Source organism: Eumetopias jubatus, unplaced genomic scaffold (genome assembly GCF_037043125.1).
Source record: "Eumetopias jubatus isolate StellerSeaLion01/CBP00866 unplaced genomic scaffold, mEumJub1_p1.0 scaffold_8, whole genome shotgun sequence".
NCBI lineage: Eukaryota > Metazoa > Chordata > Mammalia > Carnivora > Otariidae > Eumetopias > Eumetopias jubatus.
This window is the reverse complement of record NW_028274814.1, coordinates 47,014,010-47,037,516: the sequence shown is the minus strand read 5'-3', so window position 1 is coordinate 47,037,516 and position 23,507 is coordinate 47,014,010. Positions and strand designations below refer to the sequence as shown.

Below are 23,507 nucleotides of genomic sequence, written 5' to 3'. Positions count from 1 at the left end.
GATACCTCATTGTAGTTTTGATTTGCTTTTCCCTGAGGATGAGTGATATTCAGAATCTTTTCATGTGTTTATTGACCATCTGTATGTCTTCTTTGGAAAAATGCCTATTCACGTCTTCTGCCCATTTTTAATTGGATTATTTCTTTTTTTGGTGTTGAGTTGTATAAGTTCTTTATATGTTTTGGATATTAACCCCTTATTGGTTATATCATTTGCAAGTATCTTCTCCCGTTCAGTGGGTTGTCTTTTTGTTTTGTTGATGGTTTTATTCTCTGTGCAAAAGCTTTTTATTTTGGTGTACAGAGTCAACCATTCAATTTTCCTTTTGTTTTCCTTGCCAAAGGAGAAACATTTAGAAAAGCGTTTCTACAACTGATGTCAAGATTAGCGCCTGTATTTTCTTCTAGGAATTTTATGGTTTCAAATCTCACATTTATGTACTTAATCCATCTTGAGTTTTTTTTGTGCAGTGGGTAAGAAAGTGGTCTAGTTGCATTTTTTTGCATGTAGCTGTCCAGTTTCACCAACATCATTTGTTGAAAAGACTTCTTCCCATTGTATATACTCGCCTTCTTTGTCATAGATTAATTGACCATGTAATTGTGGGTTTATTTCTGGCTCTCTAATCTGTTCTATTGGTCTGTTTTTGTGCCAACACCATACTGTTTTGATTACTACAGCTTTGTATTATATCTTGAAATCTGGGATTGTGATACCTCCAGGTTTGTTCTTCCTTTTGGGATCTTTTGTGATTCCATACAAATTTTAGGAGTATTTGTTCTAGTTCTGTAAAAAATGTTATTGGTATCTGGATAGGGATTGCATTTAATCTGTAGACCGCTCTGGATAATATGGATATTTTTAACAGTATTTGTCCTCCCAACCCATGAGCATGGAATATCTTTCCATTTGCTTGTCATCTCCAATTTCTTTTATCAGTGTTTAGTAATTTTCAGAGCATAGGTCTTTCACCTCTTTGGTTAAGTTTAGTCCTAGGTATTTTATTATTTTTGGTGTAATTGTAAATGAGATTGTTATCTTAATTTCTCTTTCTGATACATCATTGTTAGTGTACAGAAATGCTACAGATTTCTCTCTATTGATTTTGTATCCTGTGACTTTACTGAATTTTTACCAGTTCTAGTAGTTTTTTGGTAAAGTCTTTAGGGTTCTCTGTATATAGTGTTATATCACCTACAAATAGTAAAAGTTTTACTTTTTCCCCCATAAATTTGGATGCCTGTTATTTCTTTTTCTTGCCTGATTGCTGTTGCTGGGACTTTCAGCACTGTACTGAATAAAAATGGTGAGAGTGGACATCCTTGTCTTGGTTCTGATCTTAGAGGAAAAATTTTTCACCATTGAGTATGATGTTTGTTATGGTTTTTCATATATGACCTTTACTATGTTGAGGTAGATTCCCTCTAAATCTAGTTTGTTGAGAGTTTTTAACATGAATGGATGTTGTACTTTGTCAAGTAATTTATCTGCATCTAGAAATGATCACATGGTTTTTATTCTTTCTCTTGTTGAGGTGATGTATCACACTCACTGATTTGTGAATATTGAACTATCCTTGGATCCCAGGAATAAATCCCACTCGATCATGGTGAATGATTTTTTTTAATGTATTGTTGATTTGGTTTGCTGATATTTTGTTAAGGATTTTTGCATCTATATTCATCAGAGATATTGGCCTGTAGTTCTCTTTCTTTTGTAGTATTTTAATCTGTAATCAGGGTAATGCTGGCCTCACAGAATGAACTTGGAAGCTTTCCGTCCTCTTCTATTTTTGGAATGGTTTGAGAAGTATAGGTATTAACTTTCCTTTAAATGTTTGATAGAAGTCACCTGAGAAGCTGTCTGGTCCTGGACTTTTGTTGAGAGTTTTTAGATTGCTGACTCAATTACTTTGCAGGTAATCTGTTCAAATTTGCTGTTTCTTTTGATTCAGTTTTGGGAAGCTATATGTGTCTAGGAATTTATGCATTTCTTCTAGGTTATCAAATTTGTTGGCAAATAACTTTTCATAATATTCTCATAATTTTTTTGTATTTTTGTGACATTGGTTGTTATTTCTCCTCTTTCATTTATGATTTTATATGTTTTAGTTCTTTCTTTCTTTCTTTTTCTTTTCTCCTCCCCCTCCTCCTCCCCCTCCTCTCCTTCCTCCCTCTCCTCTCCTTCCTCCTCCACCTCCTTCTTCTTTTCCTTCTTCTTCTTCTTCTTCTTCTTCTTCTTCTTCTTCTTCTTCTTCTTCTTCTTCTCCTTCTCCTTCTCCTCCTCCTCCTCCTGCTCCTCCTGCTCCTCCTCCTCCTCCTTCAGATTAGTTTGATTAAAAGTTTATGAATTTCTTTGATCTTCTCAAAGAACAAGCTCCTGGTTTCATTCATTTGTCCTATTGGTTTTTTTAGTCTCTATTTCATTTATTTCTGTTTATTATTTCCTTCCTTCTACTAGATTTGGGCTTTGTTAGTTCTTTTTCTACCTTCTTTAGGTACAAGGTTAGGTTGTTTGAGATTCTTCTTGCTTCTTGAGGTAGGCCTGAATTGCTATAATTTTCCCTCTTAGAACAGCTTTTGCTGCATCACAAAGTTTTGGATTGTTGCTTTCATTCTCATTTGTCTCCACAGAATTTCTCCTTTCCTCTTTAATTTCATGGTTGACCCATTCATTGATTATCATCATGTTATTTAACCTCCATGTATTTGTGTTCTTTCCAGACTTTTTTCTAATGGTTGATTTCTTGTTTCATAGCCTTATGGTCAGAAAAAATGCATGATGATTTCAATCCTTTTTAATTTGTTGAGACTTGTCCTGTGACCTAATATGTGATCTATTCTGGAGACTGTTCCATGTGTACTTGAAAAGAATGTGTATTCTGCTGTTTGGGGATGGAATGTTACTAATATATATGTTAGACCCATCTAGTCCAATGTGTCATTCAAAGCCAGTATTCTCTGGGTGACTTTCTTTTTTTTTTAAAGATTTTGTTTGTTTGTTTATTTATTTGTTTGTCAGAGAAAGAGAGAGAAAGCACAATCGGGGGGAGCAGCAGGCAGAGGGAGAAGCAGGCTTCCCACTGAGCAAGGAGCCCAATGTGGGACTCAATCCCAGGACCCTGGAATCATGACCTGAGCCAAAGGCAGGTGCTTAACTGACTGAGCTACACAGGCATCCCTCTGGGTGATTTTCTGTGTGGATGATCTATCCACTTATGTAGGTGGGATGTTAAAGTTCCCTGTTATTATGATATCACTATTGATTTCTTCTTTTATGTTTCTTAACAGGTGCTTTATGTATTTGAGTGCTTCCCTGTTAGGGGCATAAATATTTACAGTTATTATATTTTCTTGTTGGATTGTACTTTTTTATGATTATATATTGCCATTTTTGTCTCTTGGTAAAGTCTTTGTTTTAAAGTCTATTTTGTCCAATATAAGTACTGTTACCCCAGCTTTCTTTTTGCTTTCATTTGCATGATAAATGTTTTTCCATCCCTTCACTTTCAATCTGCATGTGTCTTTAGGTCTGAAATGAGTCTCTTGTAGGCAACATGTAGATGAATCTTGCTTTTTTTTTTAAGATTTTATTTATTTATTTGACAGAGAGAGACACAGTGAGAGAAGAAACACAAGCAGAAGGTGTGGGAGAGGGAGAATCAGGCTTGCCACTGAGCAGGGATCCCAATGCAGGGCTCGATCCCAGGACCCTGAGATCATGACCTGAACTGAAGGCAGACGCTTAACAACTGAGCCACGCAGGTGCCCCTTGTTTTTTTATCCATTTTGTCACCCTATGTCTTTTGATTGGAATGTTTAGTCCACTTACATTCAAAGTAATTTTTGATGGGTATGTACTTATTCCCATTTTGTTATATGTTTTAGGATTGTTTTGTGGTTCTCTGTTCTTTTCTTCTCTTGCTCTCTTTTCTTGAGGTTTGATGCCTTCTTTAGGGATATGCTTGGATTCCTTTCTCTTTATTTTTGCATATCTAATGCAGGCTTTTTTATTTGTGGCTACCATTAGGTTTGTATATAACATCTTCTGCATACACTGGTCTATTTTAATTTGGAGGTCGCTTGTTTGAACCCATTCTAAAATCATTAAATTTTTACTCCAGTTCTCCCCACATTTTAGATACATGGTGTCATAATTTACATCCTTTTATTTTGTGAATCCCTTGGCTGATCATTACAGATATATTTAATTTTACTGCTTTTGTGCTTTAACTTCCATACTGGTTTTATAAGTGATTAATCTACTACTTGTATTATGTTTGTATGTATCTGTGAAATATTTTCCTTTACTACTTTTCTTATTTCCCCTTATGATCTTTCCTTTCCACTCAAAGAATCCCCTTTAGTTTAAGGCTGGTTTAGTGGTGATGAATTCGTCTAACTTATGTTTGTCTGAGAAACTCTCGATCTCTGCTTCTTTCTGAATGATGGCCTTGCTGGAAAGGATAATTTTGGTTATAGATCTTTTCCATTTAGCACTTTGAATACATCATGCCACTCCTTCTGGCCTGCAAAGTTTCTGCTGAAAAATCAGCTGATAGCCTCATGGGGTTTCCATTGTATGTTACTAGGGTTTTTGTTTTGCTTTGTTTTTTTGTTTGTTTGTTTTTCTCTTGCAGCTTTTTTTTTTAAGAGAGGGAGAGAGAGATAGAGAAAGAGAGATGGGGCGGAGGGACAGAGGGAGAGGGAGAGAGAGAGAATCTTAAGCAGGCTCCACACCCAACACAGAGACCAATGCAGGTTTTGATCTGATGACCCTGAGATCATGACCCGAGCCAAAATAAAGAGATGGATGCTTAATGGATCAAGCCAGCCAGGCACCCCATTCTCTTGCTGCTTTTAAAATTCTCTCTTTATCACTACCTTTTGCCATTTTAATTATCATGTGTCTTAGTGTGGACCTCCTTGGGTTGATTTTGTCGGAAGTTCCCTGTGTCGCCTGGATCTGCATATTTGTTGCCTTCCCCAGATTAGGGAAGTTTTCAGCTACTGTTTCGTAAAATAAATTTTCAGCCTCCTTTTTTTCTCTCTCTTCTCCTTCTGGGATCCCTATAATGCAAATGTTACTATGCTTGGTGTCACTGAGTTCCCTTAACCTATCCTCATTTTTTATTATTCTTTTTTCTTTTTCTGTTTCATTTGGCTTCTTTCCATTACTCTGTTTCCCAGCTCACTGATCTATTCTTCTGCTTCATCTAGTCTAATATTTATTCTCTTGAGTGAATTTTTAATTTGTTATTGTTTTATCTCTAGTTGGTTATTTTTATATTTTCTCTTTGTTGAGGGTCTCACTGGAACTTCCACCCTTTTCTGAGGGCTAGTGAGTACCTTTATAACCATTCCTTTGAATTCTCTATCTGGCGTATTGTTTATCTCCATTTTGTTTAGTTCTTTGGCTGCAATTTTGTCCTGTTCTTTCATTTGGGACATATTCCTCTGTCTCCTCATTTTGTCTAACTCTCTGTGTCTGTTTATTTGTGTTAAGAAAGTCAGCTACATTTCCTGCTCTTGAAAATAGTGACCTTAGGAAGAAGAAGTCCAGTAGTGCCCTGTAGTGCAATGCTCCCTGTGCATCAGAACTTGGGGCTTTAGGAGTGTCTCCTAAGTGTGTCGTGCATGCCCTACTGTTGTGATTGAGATATGTTTGCCTTCAAGCCAGTTGTCTTCAATGGCTCTCTTTGCCTGTTGTGGACAGTGTTTGGTCTCTGTGATGTTAGGGACCAGACTGGGTCTTCCTTGAGCTTGAATTGAGTCAGGCCAGATGCCTACTCTCAGCTCCCTTGCCAGAACTGTGGTCACACTGAACTACAGGGTGCTCTTTCTGCATTGTCCCCTGAGAGGCTTTCATTGGTGGGTAAAGCAGTCAGACTAGATGTCTGTTAGGGTTGCAGTGACCCCAAACTGCTGGAGTCTCTCTTTGTACTGTCCCTTGTAAGATTTTTGTTGGTTGATGGGAACAGCAGTCAAATCAGATGTCTGCCCCCAGCCCACTGCTGGGGTTGCAGTTGACCTGATATATGTGGTTATCTTCCCCTCTACCCAAGACAAGAGTCATTCTTAAGTGGTGTTTGCCACTCTTGGGGCTGTTTACACAATACCACATTTGTTGTTCAGTTTTGGATGGACTCCTGCAAAGTAGGGCTGATTGGACAGGATGGATACACAGGAGAGCCAGAGGTAGGCTTCACAGCATTAGCAAGATATGTTGTCGGTCTGCTTGTGGGCAAAGATGTGGAGGTGCTTTGGAGGAACTCCTACAGAGAAGGATGGGTTGGATTGGGCAGTCCAAGGAGAATGAAGGGACAGGGTGTGTTGTTAGCAAAGCTAGGTAGGGAGTGTTCATGCTGGTTCTTGCATGTTGGTATATTCAGGCTGGAAGGGGGGGGGGTGGGCAGAAATAGTGCCAGTCAGCTTCTTTGTACTTAGAGAAGTCTCCAAAGATCCTTGCCCTTCTTGTGCTTGCTCTGAGACCAGTAAATACATCTCCCTCCTGAATACTCCTGAATACACCTCTCAAACCACTGCTTTTATGCTGTATCTTGGTGAGGTTATTTGTTATGCTGGCTCTTTAAGGGCATGTACTCAATTTCCTATTACTCTTGGGCTTTCCCAGAGCCAAGCCCACTGACTATTAAGGTTCCCAGTGATAAGCTCCACTGATTGTAAAAACTCACAAAATTAAGTCCTTCTAGTTTTTTTTAAGATTTTATTTATTTATTTGAGATAGAGAGAGAGAACACAGAGGGAGACTGAGAGGAAGAATCAGACTCCCCACTAAGCAGAGAGCCTGATGCAGGGCTAAATCCCAGGACCCTGGGATCACAACCCGAGTCAAAGGCAGATGCTTAACCAACAGAGCCACCCAAGTGTCCCTAATTTTTTTCTTAAACTTTAATGAAAAGTATTATTTATAAAAGCAAAACTATAGAAACAGCTCAAGTGTCCATTGATAGATGAATGGATAAAAAAAGACATGGTATAATCAGACAACAAAAAGAAATAAAAGACATCCAAATCAGTAAGGAAGAAGTCAAATTTTCACTATTCACAGGCAACATGATACTCTGTGTAGAAAACCCAAAAATCTCTCCAAAAAACTGCTAGAACTGATAAAAAATTTTCAATAAAATTGTAGGATTCAAAATCAATGTATAGAAATCTGTTGCATTTCTATACACCAATAATGAAGCAGCAGAGAAAGAAACCAAGGAATCAACCCCATCTGCAACTGCACTAAAAACAATAAGATGCCTAGCCTAGGAATAAGCCTAACCAAAGAGGTAAAAGATCTGTACTCTGAAAACTATAGAACACTTAAGAAAGAAATTGAAGAGCACACAAAGAAATGGAAAAACATTCCATGCTCATAGATTGGAAAAACAAATATTGTTAAAATGTCTATTCTACCCAAAGCAATCAACTCATTTAATGCAATCCCTATCAAAATACCACCAGCATTTTTCACAGAGCTAGAACAAACAATCCTAAATCTTGTATGGAACCACAAAAGACCCCAAATAGCCAAAGCAATCTTGAAAGAGAAAAGCAAAACTGTAGGCATCACAATTCTGGACTTGAAGCTATATTATAATGCTGTAGTTATCAAGACAGTATGGTACTGGCACAAAAACAGACACATAGATCAATGGAATAGAAAACCCAGAAATGAAACCCCAACTATATGGTCAACTAATTTTCGACAAAGCAGGAAAGAATATCCGATGGATAAAAGACAGTCTCTTCAACAAATGGTGTTGGAAAAACTGGACGGCAACATGCAGAAGAATTAAACTGGACCTTACTTTCTAATGCCGTACACAAAAATCAATTCAAAATGGGTGAAAAACCTAAATGTGAGACAGGAATCCATCAAAATCCTAGAGAACACAGGCAGCAACTTCTTTGACCTCGGCTGCAGCAACTTCTTGCTGGACACATCTCCAAAGGCAAGGGAAACAAAAGCAAAAATGAACTATTGGGACTTCATCAAGATAAAAGCCTTCTGCACAGCAAAGGAAACAGTCAACAAAACTAAAAGGCAACTGAGGGACTGGGAGAAAATATTTACAAATGACATATCAGATAAAGGGCTAGTACCAAAATCTATCAAGAACTTATCAAATTCATGGAGCCTGGGTAGCTCAGTTGGTTAAACATCTGCCTTCAGCTCAGGTCATGATCCCAGGGTTCTGGGATTGAGCCCTGTGTTGTACTCCCTGCTCAGCGAGGAGCCTGCTTCTCCCTCTTCTTCTACTCCTCCCCCCACTAATGCTCTCTCTTGCTCTCTCTCTCTCAAATAAATAAAATCTTTTTTTAAAAAAAAAGAACTTATCAAACTCAACACCCAAAAAACCCAAAAAGTCCAGTCAAGAAATGGGCAGAAAACATGACAAACATTTCTCCAAAAAAGACATACAAATGGCTAATGGACACATGAAAAAATGCTCAAGATCACTCATTATCAGGGAAATATAAATCAAAACCACAATGAGATACCACCTCACACCAGTTGGCATGGCTAAAATTAACAACATAGGAAACAACAGATGTTGGAGAGGATGTGTGAAAAGGGGAACCCTCTCACACTGTTGATGGGAATGCCAACTGGTGCAGCCACTTTGGAAAACAGTATGGAGGTTCCTCAGAAAGTTAAAAATAGAACTACCCTACAATCCAGCAATTGTACTACTAGGTATTTACCCAAAAGATATAAAATACAGATTCAAAAGGGTACATGCACTCCAATGTTTATATCAGCATTATCAACAATAGCCAAATTATGGAAAGAGCCCAAATGTTCATTGACTGATGAATGGATAAAGAAAATATGGTGTGTGTGTGTGTGTGTGTGTGTATAATGGATAAAGAAGATGTGAGATATATATATATATATATAATGGAGTATTATTCCAGCCATCAAAAAGCATATCTTGCCATTTGCAATGACATGGATGGAGCTAGAGGTATTATGCTAAGTGAAAAAAGTCATCCAGAGAAAGACAAATACTATATGATTTTACTCATATGTGGCATTTAAGAAACAAAACAGATGAATATAGGGGAAGAAAGAAAAAAAAGGAGGCAAACCATAAGAGACTCTTAACTATGGAGAACAAACTGAAGGTTGCTGGAGGGCAGGTGGGCAGGGGATGGAGTAAACAGGTGATGAGTGTTAAGGAGAGCACTTGTTGTGATGAGGACTGGGTGTTATATGTCAATGATGAATCATTAAATTCTACTCCTGAAACCAATATTATACTATATGTTAGCTAACTAGAATTTAAATAAAAACTTGAAACAAACAAAGATGTGGTATCTACAATGAAATATTATTCAGCCATAAAAAATGAAATCTTGCCATTTGCAACAACATGGATGAAGCTACAGAGTATAATGTAAGCAAAATATGTCAGAAAAAGACAAATACCATAGGATTTCACGCATATGTAGAATTTAAGAAACAAAACAAATGAGCAAAGGAAAAAAAAGAGAGAGAGAGAGATAGACTCTTAACTATAGAAAACAAACTGATGGTTACCACAGAGGAGGTGGGTAGGGGGGATGGGTGAAATAGGTGAAGAGACCACTGACCATTTTTTTTTTACCTCTTTTGTTTGTTTGCTTCAAGTTTTTATTTAAATTCTAGCTAGTTAACACATAGTATAATATTAGTAACATTAGAGAATGTTCTGAGAGTGTAATAAGACTAAGAAGTTAAATAGAAAGAAAACTGCTTCTACTCTTTCAATAAATAATTCTAGAATGAAAGCTTTTTGTCCTGCACAGGGTTTTGAGAGAAAATTTATAACAAAACGCCAACTATATACAAAGGGCGTCAGGTTATATTCATGTCTTATTTTATTTTATTTTATTTTATTTTTAAGGATTTTATTTATTTATTTGACAGAGAGAGAGAGAGAGCAGGAACTCAAGCAGGGGGAGTGGGAGAGGGAGAAGCACCCAAAGTGGGGCTTGAACTCACAGATCACCACATAAAAAAACTCAGAGAGGGGCGCCTGGGTGGCTCAGTTGGTTAAGCGACTGCCTTCAGCTCAGGTCATGATCCTGGAGTCCTGGGATCGGGTCCCGCATTGGGCTCCCTGCTCAGCAGGGAGTCTGCTTCTCCCTCTGACCCTCCCCCCTCTCATGCTCTCTCTATCTCATTCACTCTCTAAAAGAAATAAATAAAATCTTAAAAAAAAAACTCAGAGAGAACAAAAAATACTATTTCTAATAAACAAAATGAAAAATAAAAATTTAGTGATGTGTTACAATGAGTATATGAAGATCAGATAGAGCTTTGTCTCTGCGTCTGGGCATATGCGTATGGTTTGGAACAGATCCACTTCCTCTCCGTGTAATGCCTAGCACTACTGGCACCTTTGTCATTCAAATAGGCACATTCTCCTCCTCCTCTGATAGGAAAACTGCAATGGGAGAAGCAGAATCAATCAGTTGGCCACCAGATATTTCTCCAAAAGCAAAGGGAATAAAGATGAGAAAATAAGGAAACTAACATTAATTCAGCCTCTAAATATAAGATGCATTACACACATCATCTCTTTAATATTAAAAATTACCCTCTGAGATATATATCATCTCTTTTTATGGACAAAAACAACAACAACAACAAACAAACAAACCAAAACAACAGAATTTTCCAAGATTCTATAACAAGTAAAACTATGATTCATGCCTAAATCGATGAAAATACAGGGCCCATGCTATTCCCATCTTCTTCAGTTTGGGAAAGAGAAGAGGGAAGAAATGCTGCTATATTACAGGTAATTTTGTTGTTGTTGTTCTTGGGTCCTGATTTTCTCCTGTGGTATTCATCAGCATTTAAATGGCCTGACACAGACATCTGGGTCAGCATTTAGACTATAAGTTTTTCCTCTGTATTGTGTGAAATTGCTATAGCGTGACATGATTTGCCTATTGTTGAGACAAGCTAGCCCCTAATAAGTAAATAGTTAACAATATCTTTTCTCCTTTAAACACTTACAGAATTAGATGAAGTTAACATTACTATTTCAGTATTATAGAGGAAGAGGTAAAGGTTAATATTAAATATTTAACAAGCATCCACAATGTGCTAGGCACTGCACATACAACAGTGTGTAAATATGAGTTCTAACTCCTAAAATTTAATATCTGTCCAAGATCAAAAATCTACTAGGTAACAACTAGTTTTCAGAACTATCGATGTCCTACCCAGTGCCCTTTTCACCAAATAAAGTGATATTTCCAATGCTGAGTATTTTTGATAACCTCATAAAGCAACTTTTCAAAACCTCCTCATGTCCTCAGACAAGAAAACATTTAGCAACATTGTCTGAATCCAAGTCTTCCAACATTATCCAAAACTTTTCCAGTAATATAAAGATCCAATAGATATATGATTGAGATTAAGTTTGACAATGCCAAACTGTACTTGTGCTAAACATTATAATTGTGATCTTATAAATAATGGATGCCATTACCATCACTCATCCTTATGTAAATGGTTGAAGATTGATGCAATGATAGTTTAATGTAAAAATTTAACTTCCATTTATATAAGATTTTAAAGTTTAAGTAGTGCAGCCATATACATCAAAATCTCTGATTCTCCATCAACCCTGTGAGATCAATCGAGCAAGTACAATTAATTTTGTTGTAGAGGTAAGCAACAGACTTAAAGATAGTGTGTAGTTTGCTCAACATGAAAGACTTGGTCAATGACATAGAGGAGGTTGTTGTCAAGTTCACCGTTCTAGCATGCCACATATTATAAGTTTTGTATTGGTTGGAGGGGCTTTCAAAACCTCTGCCACCTACAATTTTTCACTTTTTTTCTTTATAACTAATCTTAAAATAAAATTTTTTTAGAGGATATAATTGGAGAACACGTTTGGTTTCATGCAACGTAAATCCAAATCCAAATATTGCTATCATATTTTTCAGAACTTACCAGCTGGTCCATTCAGTGCCATTTATCCATTTCCATGGTTGGCCTTGTTCTCTGCTGAGCCCAATCCAGTGGTCATAAGGGCCTTTATACCTCAATAGGAAATTCTTTTAGAAAACAAAGATGACATGAGTTAACCTGTCATTATCTGGCCTCTCCCAGAAGAAGTGTTGCTTCTATGCTATATTCTTTTTTTTTAATATTTTATTTATTTGACACAGAGAGAGAGCACAAGCAGGAGGAAGTGGCAGAGGGAGAAACAGACTCCCCGCTGAGCAGGGAGCCTCATGCGGGGCTCGATCCCAGGACCCCAGGACCATGACCTGAGTCAAAGGTAGACACTTAACGGACTGAGCCACCCAGGTGCCCCTCTATGCTATATTCTTAACTGCTCTTATAATTTTCTCCTTTTTAATTTTGTATTGTTTAATAATACAGAGATAATAGATATGCCATAGTAGCATACACACATAAATATTAAAACTGAGAGAAATTACTGATAATTTGCTTTTAATTCAGCATAGTGCCACTTTGTATTAATATTCCACAATTTGTTTATCTGTTCTATTATTGGTTTCCACTAGCATTATTTCAAGTTTGAAGTTATTATGAATGCTGTTATGACATTCTTGGCACCTGTCCTGGAATGAATGATCAGGTCACAATGAATACGTATTGTCAATTTCACCAAATGACACCAAATTCTTCTCTGATGTCATTGTAAGAAATTATACACACCAGCATTTTAGGCCAGTTTTCCATGCTACACATCTTTGTTAACACTTGGAGCATCTTTTTATGATTACAAGTATTAATTTCAATATAATTAAATGTATGATTTTCCTTTATGATCAGTGGATTTAATGACTTCTTAGGGAAATTTTTACTTTTAAGTCATAAAGATGATATTTATTTTCGCTTTTCCTTGAGATATACAGTTGGGATACTGATTTTAAATATTTTTTTTCTTTAAGATATGCATTTACAGCTCTAAATTTCCCTCTTAGTATTGCTTCTACCACATATCTTAAGTTTTGGTATGTTGTGTTTTCATCTCATTTGTCTCAAGGTATTTTCTCATTTCCCTTGTGATTTCTTTCTTGTTCACTGGATGTTTAACAATGAGTTTAATTTCTACATATTTGTGAATTTTCCAGTTTTCCTTCTGTTGTTGATTTCTAGTTTCATTCCATTGTGACTGCAAAAATAACTTTATATGATTTCAGTCTTCTCAAATTTACTAACTTGTTTCGTGGCCTATCATACGATCTATCCTGAAAAAATGTTCCATGTGCATTTGAGAAAAATATGTATTCTATTCTTGTTGGGTGGATTGTTCCACATATCTTTTAGGTCTAATTGGTTTGTAGAACTGTTCAAGACTTCTATTTCCTCACTGTTCTTCTGATTGTTCTACCCATTATTGAAAGTGGAAGCATGAAGTCTTCAACTATTATAATAGAACTATCTATTTCTCCTTTCAGTTCTGTCAATTGTTCCTTCATATATTTGGGGACTGTGTTATTAGGGTGCTATATGTTTAAAATTGTTAGATCTTGATGTATCAAAATTTGTATCAAGATATAATATCCTTCTTTGTGTCATAAACTTTTTTGCTTTTGTCTATTTTGTCCAACAAGAATATAGCCACACAGCTCATTTTCGTTAGTATTTGCATTTAGTATCTTTTTCCATCCTTTCACTTTAAACTTCTTTGTGTCTTTTTTTTAATTTTATTATGTTATTTTAGTCACCATACAATACATCATTAGTTTTTGATGTGGTTATCCATGATCCATTGTGTCTTTATATCTATGGTGAATCTCTGATAGAAAGCATATAGATGGATCTCGTTTTGTTTTTATCCAACTGCCAGTCGTATATAAGCATTTTGTCCCTATACATCTCCAACCCCGTCTTTATATTATTGTCATAGGTTATAATGTATACATTGTATGCCCATTAACATAGATCTATAATATTGTATTATGAATTCACCTGTTAAATCATATGTGAAAAGAGAGAAGTTACAAACTAAACCAAGAGTATAGTAATACTGGCTTTTATATTTATCTGTGTGGTTACCTTTATGAGTGTTCTTTATTATTTTGGCTCTGAGTTACTATCTAATGTACTTTAATTTCAGACTTAATAGTTGCTTAAGGATGGGTCTACTGCTAAGAAACTCCCTTAGCTGCTATTTGTCTAGAAGTATCTTATTTTTTCCCCCTATTCTGAAAGATTGTTTTGACAGATACAGAATTCTTTTTTTTAAGATTTTATTTATTTTATTTTTTTTCAGAGAGAGAGACAGAGCACAAGCAAGGAGAGCAGCAGGCAGAGGGAGAAGCAGGCTCCCTGCTGAGCAAGGAGCCCAATGCAGGACTCAATCCCAGGACTCTGGGATCATGACCTGAGCTTAAGGCAGACTCCTAACCAACTGAACCATCCAGGTGTCCCGACAGATACAGAATTCTTGACAAGCAGGTTTTTTTGCAGAATTTAAAATATGTAATTCCACTGCTTTCTGGCTTCCATAGTATCTCAGGATAAATCAGCTGTTAATCTTACTCAGGATCCCAACACCTGACTAGTCCCTTCTCTTGCTGCTTTCAAATTTCTCTCTTTGGGTTTTGACAACTTGACTCTAATTTGTCTTAGTGTGGATTTCTTTGAATTTATCTTGCTTCGGAGTTTGTTGAGGCTCTTGGACACGTATATTCATCTCCTTCCTCAACTTTGGGAAGCTTTGGCCATTATTTCTTTACATATTTCTCCTACTTTTTTTCTTTTCCCTCTGAGATCCCTACAATGCATATATTGGATTGCTTGATGATACTACAGTTCCTTCAGGATCTGTTCATTTATTTTGGGTTTTTTTTTTCTTTTCTTTCTAGTCCCAAATGGGATACTTTCAATTATCTTCAAGTTTGCTGACCCTTCCTTCTTCCTGTTCAAATATGCTTTTGACACCTCTAGTGAGTTTTTCATTTCAATTATTGTACTTTTCAGCTCCAGAATTTCTATTTGGTTCCTTTTAATAATTTCTACTTCTTTATTGATATAAAGATTTTTGTTATATATCCTTTTCCTGATTTCTTTTACTTTTTCTGTCTATGGTTTTCTTTAGCTCATTGACCATATTTAGTACAGTAGATTTTACATCTTTAACTAATATTTCCAATGTCTGGGCTCCCTCAGGGATGGTTTCTTTCAGATATATCTCCCTGTGAATGGGTTATGTCTTCCTATTCATCTGTATGTTTTGTAATTTCTTTGTTCAGAACTAGATATTATGAATATTTTATGGTGTTAACTCTGGGAATATAATTCTTTTCTTCAGAGATTGTTGAATTTTGATTATTGAGATTTGGAGCCACTGTCTGTGACTTTTCCTAATAATTTTTGCAAAATGTGTATTCCTTACTGTGTGTGGTCACTGAAATTTTTATTCTGTTGTTTCTATGGTCAGCCAGTTCCCTGCCAAAAATTTTCTTAAATGCCTGGCTCCCAAAAGGGGAAAAAAACAAGTACTGTTTCTTTAAATTCCTTGAAAATCACTTCAGTTGGTAGAAGTTGAAGAAAAAAATGGCAGCCCACCTCTGTATCTGCCCCTTGGCAATGAAAAGCAGCACTCAAAAATAACAGCACATAACCACAATATTTGAAGAACAATGTTCTTATTGGCCATCCTGGATCCAGCAAGTTTTACCAGGAACATGGCCAGAAGTCTCCATATCTCCCAGCCACGATGAGGTGTGGGGAATTGTAGCCACTGCATGGGAAAGCTGAAATTCACTGGGATTAAGTGAAATTTACTAACCTCTTCATTAAGTTATCCCTTGGATGCTGCAAGACTCCAGAGTTCCAACTCAGTTACTTGAGAGAGTTTCTGCCAGCTCAATAGTTGTTTAGGTACAGACTCCAGGAGCTTTCTACTCTGCCATCTTCTCTGATATCATTCCTGCCTGATTCATTTTGAAGCAATGTTAACTTAATACAACTTAAAATTTTGTTTCCCTCTCTAATTGTCTAATTCTATTTGCACACTTCTTGCTCATAAGTCAAAGAAAGCACTGGCTTGCTCTCTGGCCACCCTCCTGCTATGAATGTTAAGGTAACTGTAGATGGCCCACTGTAGAATGTAGCATCTGCTGGCTTTTCTCTCATGTTATAAATCAAAATCTAGGCAGGTATCTAAACCTGTATTTTAGATATTCTCACATAGAATTACATAGCATATTGGAAGATCCAATTTTTTTTATTCTAGGTAGAACTATTTTCTTACCAGTTCCTGGATAGTTTCAACCTGAACAAGATCAGCACCATGTGAGTCACAAAACCTCTGGCTGAATGTCCAATTCTTGATGTCATCAGAAAAATAGAAACACTTTCTTTGGAAACCAATCCAGGCTTCTGGGCATGCGGCTTCAAAACACTCTGATGATATCTGATGCAATTTTCTTCCAGTTACTAAAAATAAAAACAACTTGCTTTTATATTTTCCTATATATATTACCAAGTGCTTTCTAATACACTTTTCAATAGTCATGTGAAATACTAAATGTATTATCCTTATTTTTCAAATGAGGAATAGAATTTTGAAAGTCATTTCATATATTACACAGCAAAGGTCAAAGCTAAGATTCAAGTAATGCCTTAGGTAGTGGATGAATTGAAAAAAGAATAAATAATGCCTTAAACTCTGGACTATATACTTGTCTACTTGGATTTCAACAATGTTACCTTTCCTTAAAATATTAGGTACATCAATAGCAACATTTTATCAGCCTTAGAGAACAGATAGTTCAAGAGCTCTAGATGCTTTCCTAAATAAAATGAGGTGCAGGGTATAGATACTTTTTGTGAATAGTTTATTGAGATGAAATGGTCGGATACATGTCTAAAGAGTCCCATGAGGGTAAAAGAAGTAGTTTTACCCTGAGCATTCTTCTACTAAGTAGAAGGCTACTAAGGAAATTTTGTGATGCTTTCTATATTTCGAAGCTGACAATACTCCATTGGACAGGCTTTTCTGATACACTTCCCATATAACCAGGAGAGATGCTCTCTTCAAGTAGGATTCAGAGCATGGAAAGTTTCTTCAGATGGTCTTTATTGATCCATTAGTAGCTGACTCTTCCACTTCTATGACCATTTTCTCCTATTTACAGCTTCTTTATTAAGTAATGTTAATTTAAATCTCTATTTTTGCTTCATCAATATATAAGGTATTTTATTTTGGGTTATAGAATGGCAAGAATAGATCATTCTCCATGGAATCATAAAAATATTAAAAAATAAATAAGGATCCCCTGGAACATAGAATATTCCAAGCATTATTGACTCTAGGATTTATAAGCAGCACTTGAAAAGCATGTTAGGATATTGCGTCTGGATTTAATAACAGCAGGGTAGGTTTTAGGTTATTACTCAGGTTGGGGTGGAGGTGTAGAGGAATATTCTTGTAATTTTCTACATCAAAGCTTGGCTTACATTTGCTACAGTGCAAGTGTGTTCTAAGCTATAAGGGCATCTTCATTAGCTAAATTGCTTCCAGGGTATGCAATCCAAGAAAGAATGTGTTGTCTGGGAAAACTGGCTATATAGTCCAAAAAAGTGGGGGCTGGAAGATGCTAGAATATCTGGACAAGAAGACCACAATACCTCTATGCCTGCACTGTTATACAGCCAGTTAGTAGTTTTGATATTCTCTCACCTCTATCTCTCTCTTTCCATCTGATTTGCTTGTATTCATGCAAGCATGTGTGTTATAGAAGTAAAATAAATCTTTGTCCCTGAAAACCACAATGAGTTATCACCTCACACTTGTTAAAACGGCTATTTTTTAAAAGACAAAAGACAACCAGTGCTGGCAAGAACATGGAGAAAAGGGAACTGTTGTACACTGTTCATGAGAATATAAATTGGTATAGCCATTATGGAAAACAGTATGAAGGTTTCTCAAAAAGTTAAAAATAGAACTACCTTATAATCTAGTAACCCTGCTTCTGGGGATATATCCAAAAGAAATGAAATCATTATCTTAAAGAAATATCTGCATTCCCCTATTCATTGCAGTATTATTCAAAATACCCAAGATATATAAATAATACCCAGCCTTTAGAGTGGAAGCAACCCTGCCATTTGTGACAAATTGGATAAGACTGGACGACACTGTGCTAAATCAAATAAATCAGATGCAGAAATACAAGCACTATATGATCTTACTTAATATATGGAATATAAAATAGTCAAAATCATAGAAGAAGAGAGTAGAATGGTCGTTGCTAAGGAAGGGGAAGTGGGGGAAATACTGAGATGTTGGGCAAGGGGTACCAAGTTTCAGTCATGCAAGAAGAATAAGTTCTGGAGATATAACACACAGTGTGACTATAGTTAACAATACTGTATTGTATACCTAAAATTTGCTAAGAGGGTAGATCTTAAGTGTTCTTGACAACAGAAAGGTAACTGAAGTGATGGATATGTTGATTAGTTTGTAGTGATTATTTCACATATATACAGATATCAAAACATCAAGTTATACACCTTAAATATACATAATTTTTGTCAATTATACCTCAATGACTTGGGAGAAGGGTGCAGAGATTAAACACCATGACTAAGTGCAATTAATCCCAGAATGCAAGGATTGTTCAATATACAAAAGTCAATTAACCTCGTATACCATAATAATAGAAAAAGATTAAAACACAAAACAAAAAAACTGATCATCTATATTTTGTAAGCCTCCATGTTTTTTGTGATCTCTCTTCTTTCTAATATCTCAGCCTATAGCCTCATTAATATATGGTTTAAAAATTACTGAATTCTTGGCCAATATTCAAACATAAACACAATTTCATAAATCATACACATTCAGCTTCTACAGCTCTATTTTGATGTGTCCTCCATTAGGATCTACACATAATACCTTTGAAGCAATTTTAATTGAAAATTTAATTTCAATTATGTTGTACACCTGAAAGTAATATAATGTTACATGTCTATTATAGCTCATTTTTATATATCCTTAATCCAAAGAAAATTTTTTTAAAAAGAAAATGTAATTTGAGAGTAAACTGTATATATATAAATATATAAAGTATATAAATATATGTTTGCAATTAAATTATATGAGTATATAAATATATATGTATACATATAGAGTAAAACTACATGGTTAAAGGCCTAGCAATAATATAAATTAAAACACAATATGATTGGCAACTGGGTCCTACCTTATGCAGACTCTGGTCCTTCTATTAATCTTCCAATAATATGACCTCTCTATTACACAATTAAGATCTAAGATCCCACTTATAAGGTAATTGGAATTTAACTCAGTGAAATTAAACTGTAAAGAAGTGTAAAGAACAGGAAAATTATCAATAAGTCCTTTCTTCTTTTGGAAAATGGACTTCTTTAGATGAACAAAGATTACAATTCACTTACCTAACAAACTCATAATTATACCAAGCAATATAAATAACAGACATATGACTGTGGATAAAACCAAGACTTGATTCAGGGTAATGGTAATAGAATGCTTTCTTGGATGCTGGTAATCTGGAAAAAAAATATTGAAAACATGTTTTTGTTTTTGTTTATGTTTCCATTAAATGCAGAACAGACATCAGACTACTAGGAGCATTAACCATCAAAATGTTACTTCCACTTCTTTCCTTTTCACTAGAGGGGGCAATTGGCCTGTCATTTTGTGAATTTACAATTTTCTCTCTCAAGTTTAATTGTTCACAGAAGTTAAAATTGCTCTTAACACACAACTAACCCATGAACAGCTTTGCACCCCTCCCAAAAAATAATCTCATTAAACTTCCAGATCCAGCTACCAATTTAATAGAAATACAAGGGAGAGAGAATCATGTCAATTAAGCAACAGGAATGAAATCAACAAACTCCAGACTGTTGGAAATTCTACATAATAAATTATCTTGAATCTTAAAGAAAAAAGTGACAGGCAAATTTTAAAAAGCAACCATGAGGGAATCTTTTGATTAAAAGATGAATGGATAAAGAAGATGTGGTATATATACACAATGGAATATTATGCAGCCATCAAAAGGAATGAGATCTTGCCTTGTGCAACGACGTGGATGGAACTGGAGGGTGTTATGCTGAGTGAAATAAGTCAATCAGAGAAAGACATGTATCCTATGACCTCACTGATATGAGGAATTCTTAATCTCAGGAAACAAACTGAGCGTTGCTGGAGTGGTGGGGGCTGGGAGGGATTGGGTGGCTGGGTGATGGACATTGGGGAGGGTATGTGCTATGGTGAGCACTGTGAATTGTACAAGATTGATGAATCACGGATCTGTACTTCTGAAACAAATAATGCAATATATGTTAAGAAAAAAAAGAAGAAGAAGAAGATAGCAGGAGGGGAAGAATGAAGGGGAGTAAGTCAGAAGGGGAGACGAACCATGAGAGACGATGGACGCTGAAAAACAAACTGAGGGTTCTAGAGGGGAGGGGGTGGGTGGATGGGTTAGCCTGGTGATGGGTATTAAAGAGGGCACATTCTGTGTGGAGCACTGGGTGTTATGCACAAACAATGAATCATGGAACAGTACATCAAAAACTAAGATGTAATGTATGGTGATTAACATAACAATAAAAAATTATTAAAGCTCTTAAAAAAATTAAAGTGAGAAAATGATTCTCATAAAAATCAATTTAATGTGATTTGAGAGAATACTTGGAGGGCTTCTGAGCTGGATAACAAACTTCTTTCTCTAACAAAGACAGTATTTAACAAGGATGCTCAACTTAGAATAATCCATTAAGCTGTATATTTGTTTTGTACATTTTTCTACATTTGCATTGTATCTCAAAACATCCTGCATTATCTAAAACCTCTTGTAAATTTTATCACTGGAACTCTCTTCTGACTCCATCTTTTGGCTACTGCACACACTTTTAGCTACTTCATCTAGAGATGTTCTTGGCTAAACAGGCATATTTCTCCCTAACATTCTATCCACACTAGAAAGCTTTTCATTAATGTTTACCAGATTGACCACTGGGTTGATGCACATGCAGGAAAGATATGAATAACACTACAAAGGATCCAAAAAGTGAGCTGACATTGGAATCAAAGCCCAGAGAATGCCTGAACCTAGCCAGAGTAATTGCCTGCTAAAACCAAGAACATTAATATACTCCAAAAATTTAAAGTCAAAAGTCTCACAACAAAATATTCCTTCAAAATGTCCAGAATACAGTCCAAAATTACTCAGCATATGAATAACCATGAAAATTTCAACTTTCATGGGAAAAGGCAAGAAAAGCCAAGGCTAAAATGACACAGATGTTGGAATTATCTGACATATACTTTAAAGCAGCTGTTATAGAAATACTCAAAATACCAAATGAATAAAGAAATAAATGAAGTCATTTAACAATAATTAGAAATCATCTTTTCCTCATCTGAACTGCCTTCTCTCTAAATTGATTACTACCTCTACCAAAGACAAAAATATTTTTTTCAGTCATAAATTACAACACTTCAGTTTTCCCCAACTGGTACAAAATACCTTTTTTCACTTATTAAATCATCATATACAGCCTCAAATACAAGTGTTTTTTTAAAAGTTTCAAGCTTCATATAAATGCATAATATATATGAGATTATATATGTATATTTAGATATTTTTTTTATTGTGTAGCCAGTGTAAGATAATTCCATTTGAAAGCTCTACTGTTTTTTCTTTGACTTCTGTTTGTTTTTTATTTGTTAAAAAACCTCTTCATTTTACCTTTTCTTTACTTTTTAATTCTTTCTTTCCTATGAACTTTCATGATAGATTTTTTTTACCTTATTTATTTATTTATTTATTTATTTTTAAAGGTGTTATTTATTTATTTGGGGGAAAGAGAGAGAGAGTCCACAAGCTGGAGGAAGGGGCAGAGGGACAGGGAGAAACAGACTCTTCGTTGAGCAGGGAGCCGGATGTGGGGCTCGATCCCAGAACCCTGAGATCATTACCTGAGCCTAAGGCAGACACTAAACCGACTAAGCCACCCAGGTGCCCCTTTTTACCTTATTTAATAATGATAATACCCTGTGTCTATATAACACTTTCAACTGTGTATTGTTCTTTTCAGTGAAATTAATTTTTAATAATAAATAATAAGTGTATAACAATTAATAATTAATATCAATAAATGATTTAACATTAATATTAAATAATATTTAATATCAATATTGCTAATAAAATAACACTAATAAATAATGGATTTATTTTTTTTAGAGAGTGGGGGGAAAGGACAGAGGAAGAGAGAGAGGGACAGTTTTTCTTTTTAAGATTTTATTTATTTATTTGACAGAGAGAGACACAGCAAGAGAGGGAACACAAGCAGGGGGAGTGGGAGAGGGAGAAGCAGGCTTCCCACCGAGCAGGGAGCCCGATGCGAGGCTCAATCCCAGGACCCTGGGACCATGACCTGAGCTGAAGGCAGACAGTGAACAACTGAGCCACGCAGGCACCCCGAGAGAGAGACAGTCTTAAGCAGACTCCACATGGAGCCCCAATATGGGACTCCATCTCATGACCCTGAGATCATGACCTGAGCCAAAATCAAGAGTTGGGTGCTTAACCAACTTCACCACCCAAGCACCCCTCAGTGAAATTAATTTTTATTCATGTTTTTTAATTGTTAATTTCATCATTTGTTTAATTTCTTAATTTTAATATTTAATAGCTGATTGATGAATTATTAATAATATTAATAAAATATTAGTATATGTTTCAATGACATTAACTTTTAAATATTTATTCTCAATCATAAATTTAACCTGACCCCATTCTCTTACATCTTTCTCTAAGAGTTCTCTCTCCTTATTTGTTAGGACAGTGCACTTAAGTATCTGCATATTTTTACACAAATTATAAACTAATTTATAACCCCTAGAACTCCATCGCTCATCCTTGAAAACTCTTTAAAAGACAACCATTTTTCCTTTGCAGAAACTAGATCCCATCACTGCTATAATCTTACCACCTCAGTTCCCACATTCATGTCACACAGCCCAGCTTCTTACTTGAGGTTCCCAGCCATTCAACTGGTAAAATATTTCTCTCCAGTCGATTGCTATCATGCATTTTGTGCCCAGTTTTTACAGGACAGCTCACTCAGTTGGCAGTTTCAGCTCCAGAATGTGACAAAAACGAGAAAAACCTCACATTCTGGTTAGAACTTCCTCTAACTGAAGTTTTGGCTTCAGTTACACATGTGTAAAAAGGAAACAGGAACCAAATGACACTGAAAGAGCTTGCTACAGCAAAAGCCTCAAAATATAAATTTTCAAGTTTATCCTTTTTACATTTCTTCAGTATTTTGTTGTCAAAGAGGACAGAAAGTAAACCTTGATAAATTTCACATTATCTTGGAATTCCTACACAGATGGCAGAACTAATAACAATACTTTTACTATTATTCTTATGGTGTGATAACATAAAACGATGGTTTATTGTCACTTACCATGATCCAGAAGTACTGACGAAAGA

At 35.7% G+C, this 23,507-nt stretch overlaps 1 protein-coding gene across 1 annotated transcript; it reads right to left on the bottom strand.

The window, feature by feature from the left end:
- Nucleotides 1–6,706: 6,706 nt before the first annotated feature.
- CLEC2D (C-type lectin domain family 2 member D) lies at nt 6,707–23,210 on the bottom strand. Its single transcript, XM_028119689.2, has 5 exons — nt 23,042–23,210; nt 19,429–19,542; nt 16,259–16,443; nt 11,974–12,077; nt 6,707–10,447 (listed from the first exon to the last, which is right to left on the bottom strand). The coding sequence occupies exons 1-5, from the start codon at nt 23,100–23,102 to the stop codon at nt 10,309–10,311; spliced, it is 603 nt and encodes a 200-aa protein (XP_027975490.1). The 5' UTR covers nt 23,103–23,210; the 3' UTR covers nt 6,707–10,308.
- Nucleotides 23,211–23,507: the final 297 nt, after the last annotated feature.

Bases quoted from the DNA above. Each gene is read 5' to 3' on its own strand.
- CLEC2D (XM_028119689.2), bottom strand. From the start codon at position 23,102: ATGCATGATAGCAATCGACTGGAGAGAAATATTTTACCAGTTGAATGG. The intron at 16,444-19,428 runs GTAAGTGAATTG...TTTTATTTTTAG, and splicing joins TATAATTATGAGTTTGTTAG to TAACTGGAAGAAAATTGCAT. The intron at 12,078-16,258 runs GTAAGAAAATAG...GTTTTCTAAAAG, and splicing joins TTGAAACTATCCAGGAACTG to AATTTCCTATTGAGGTATAA.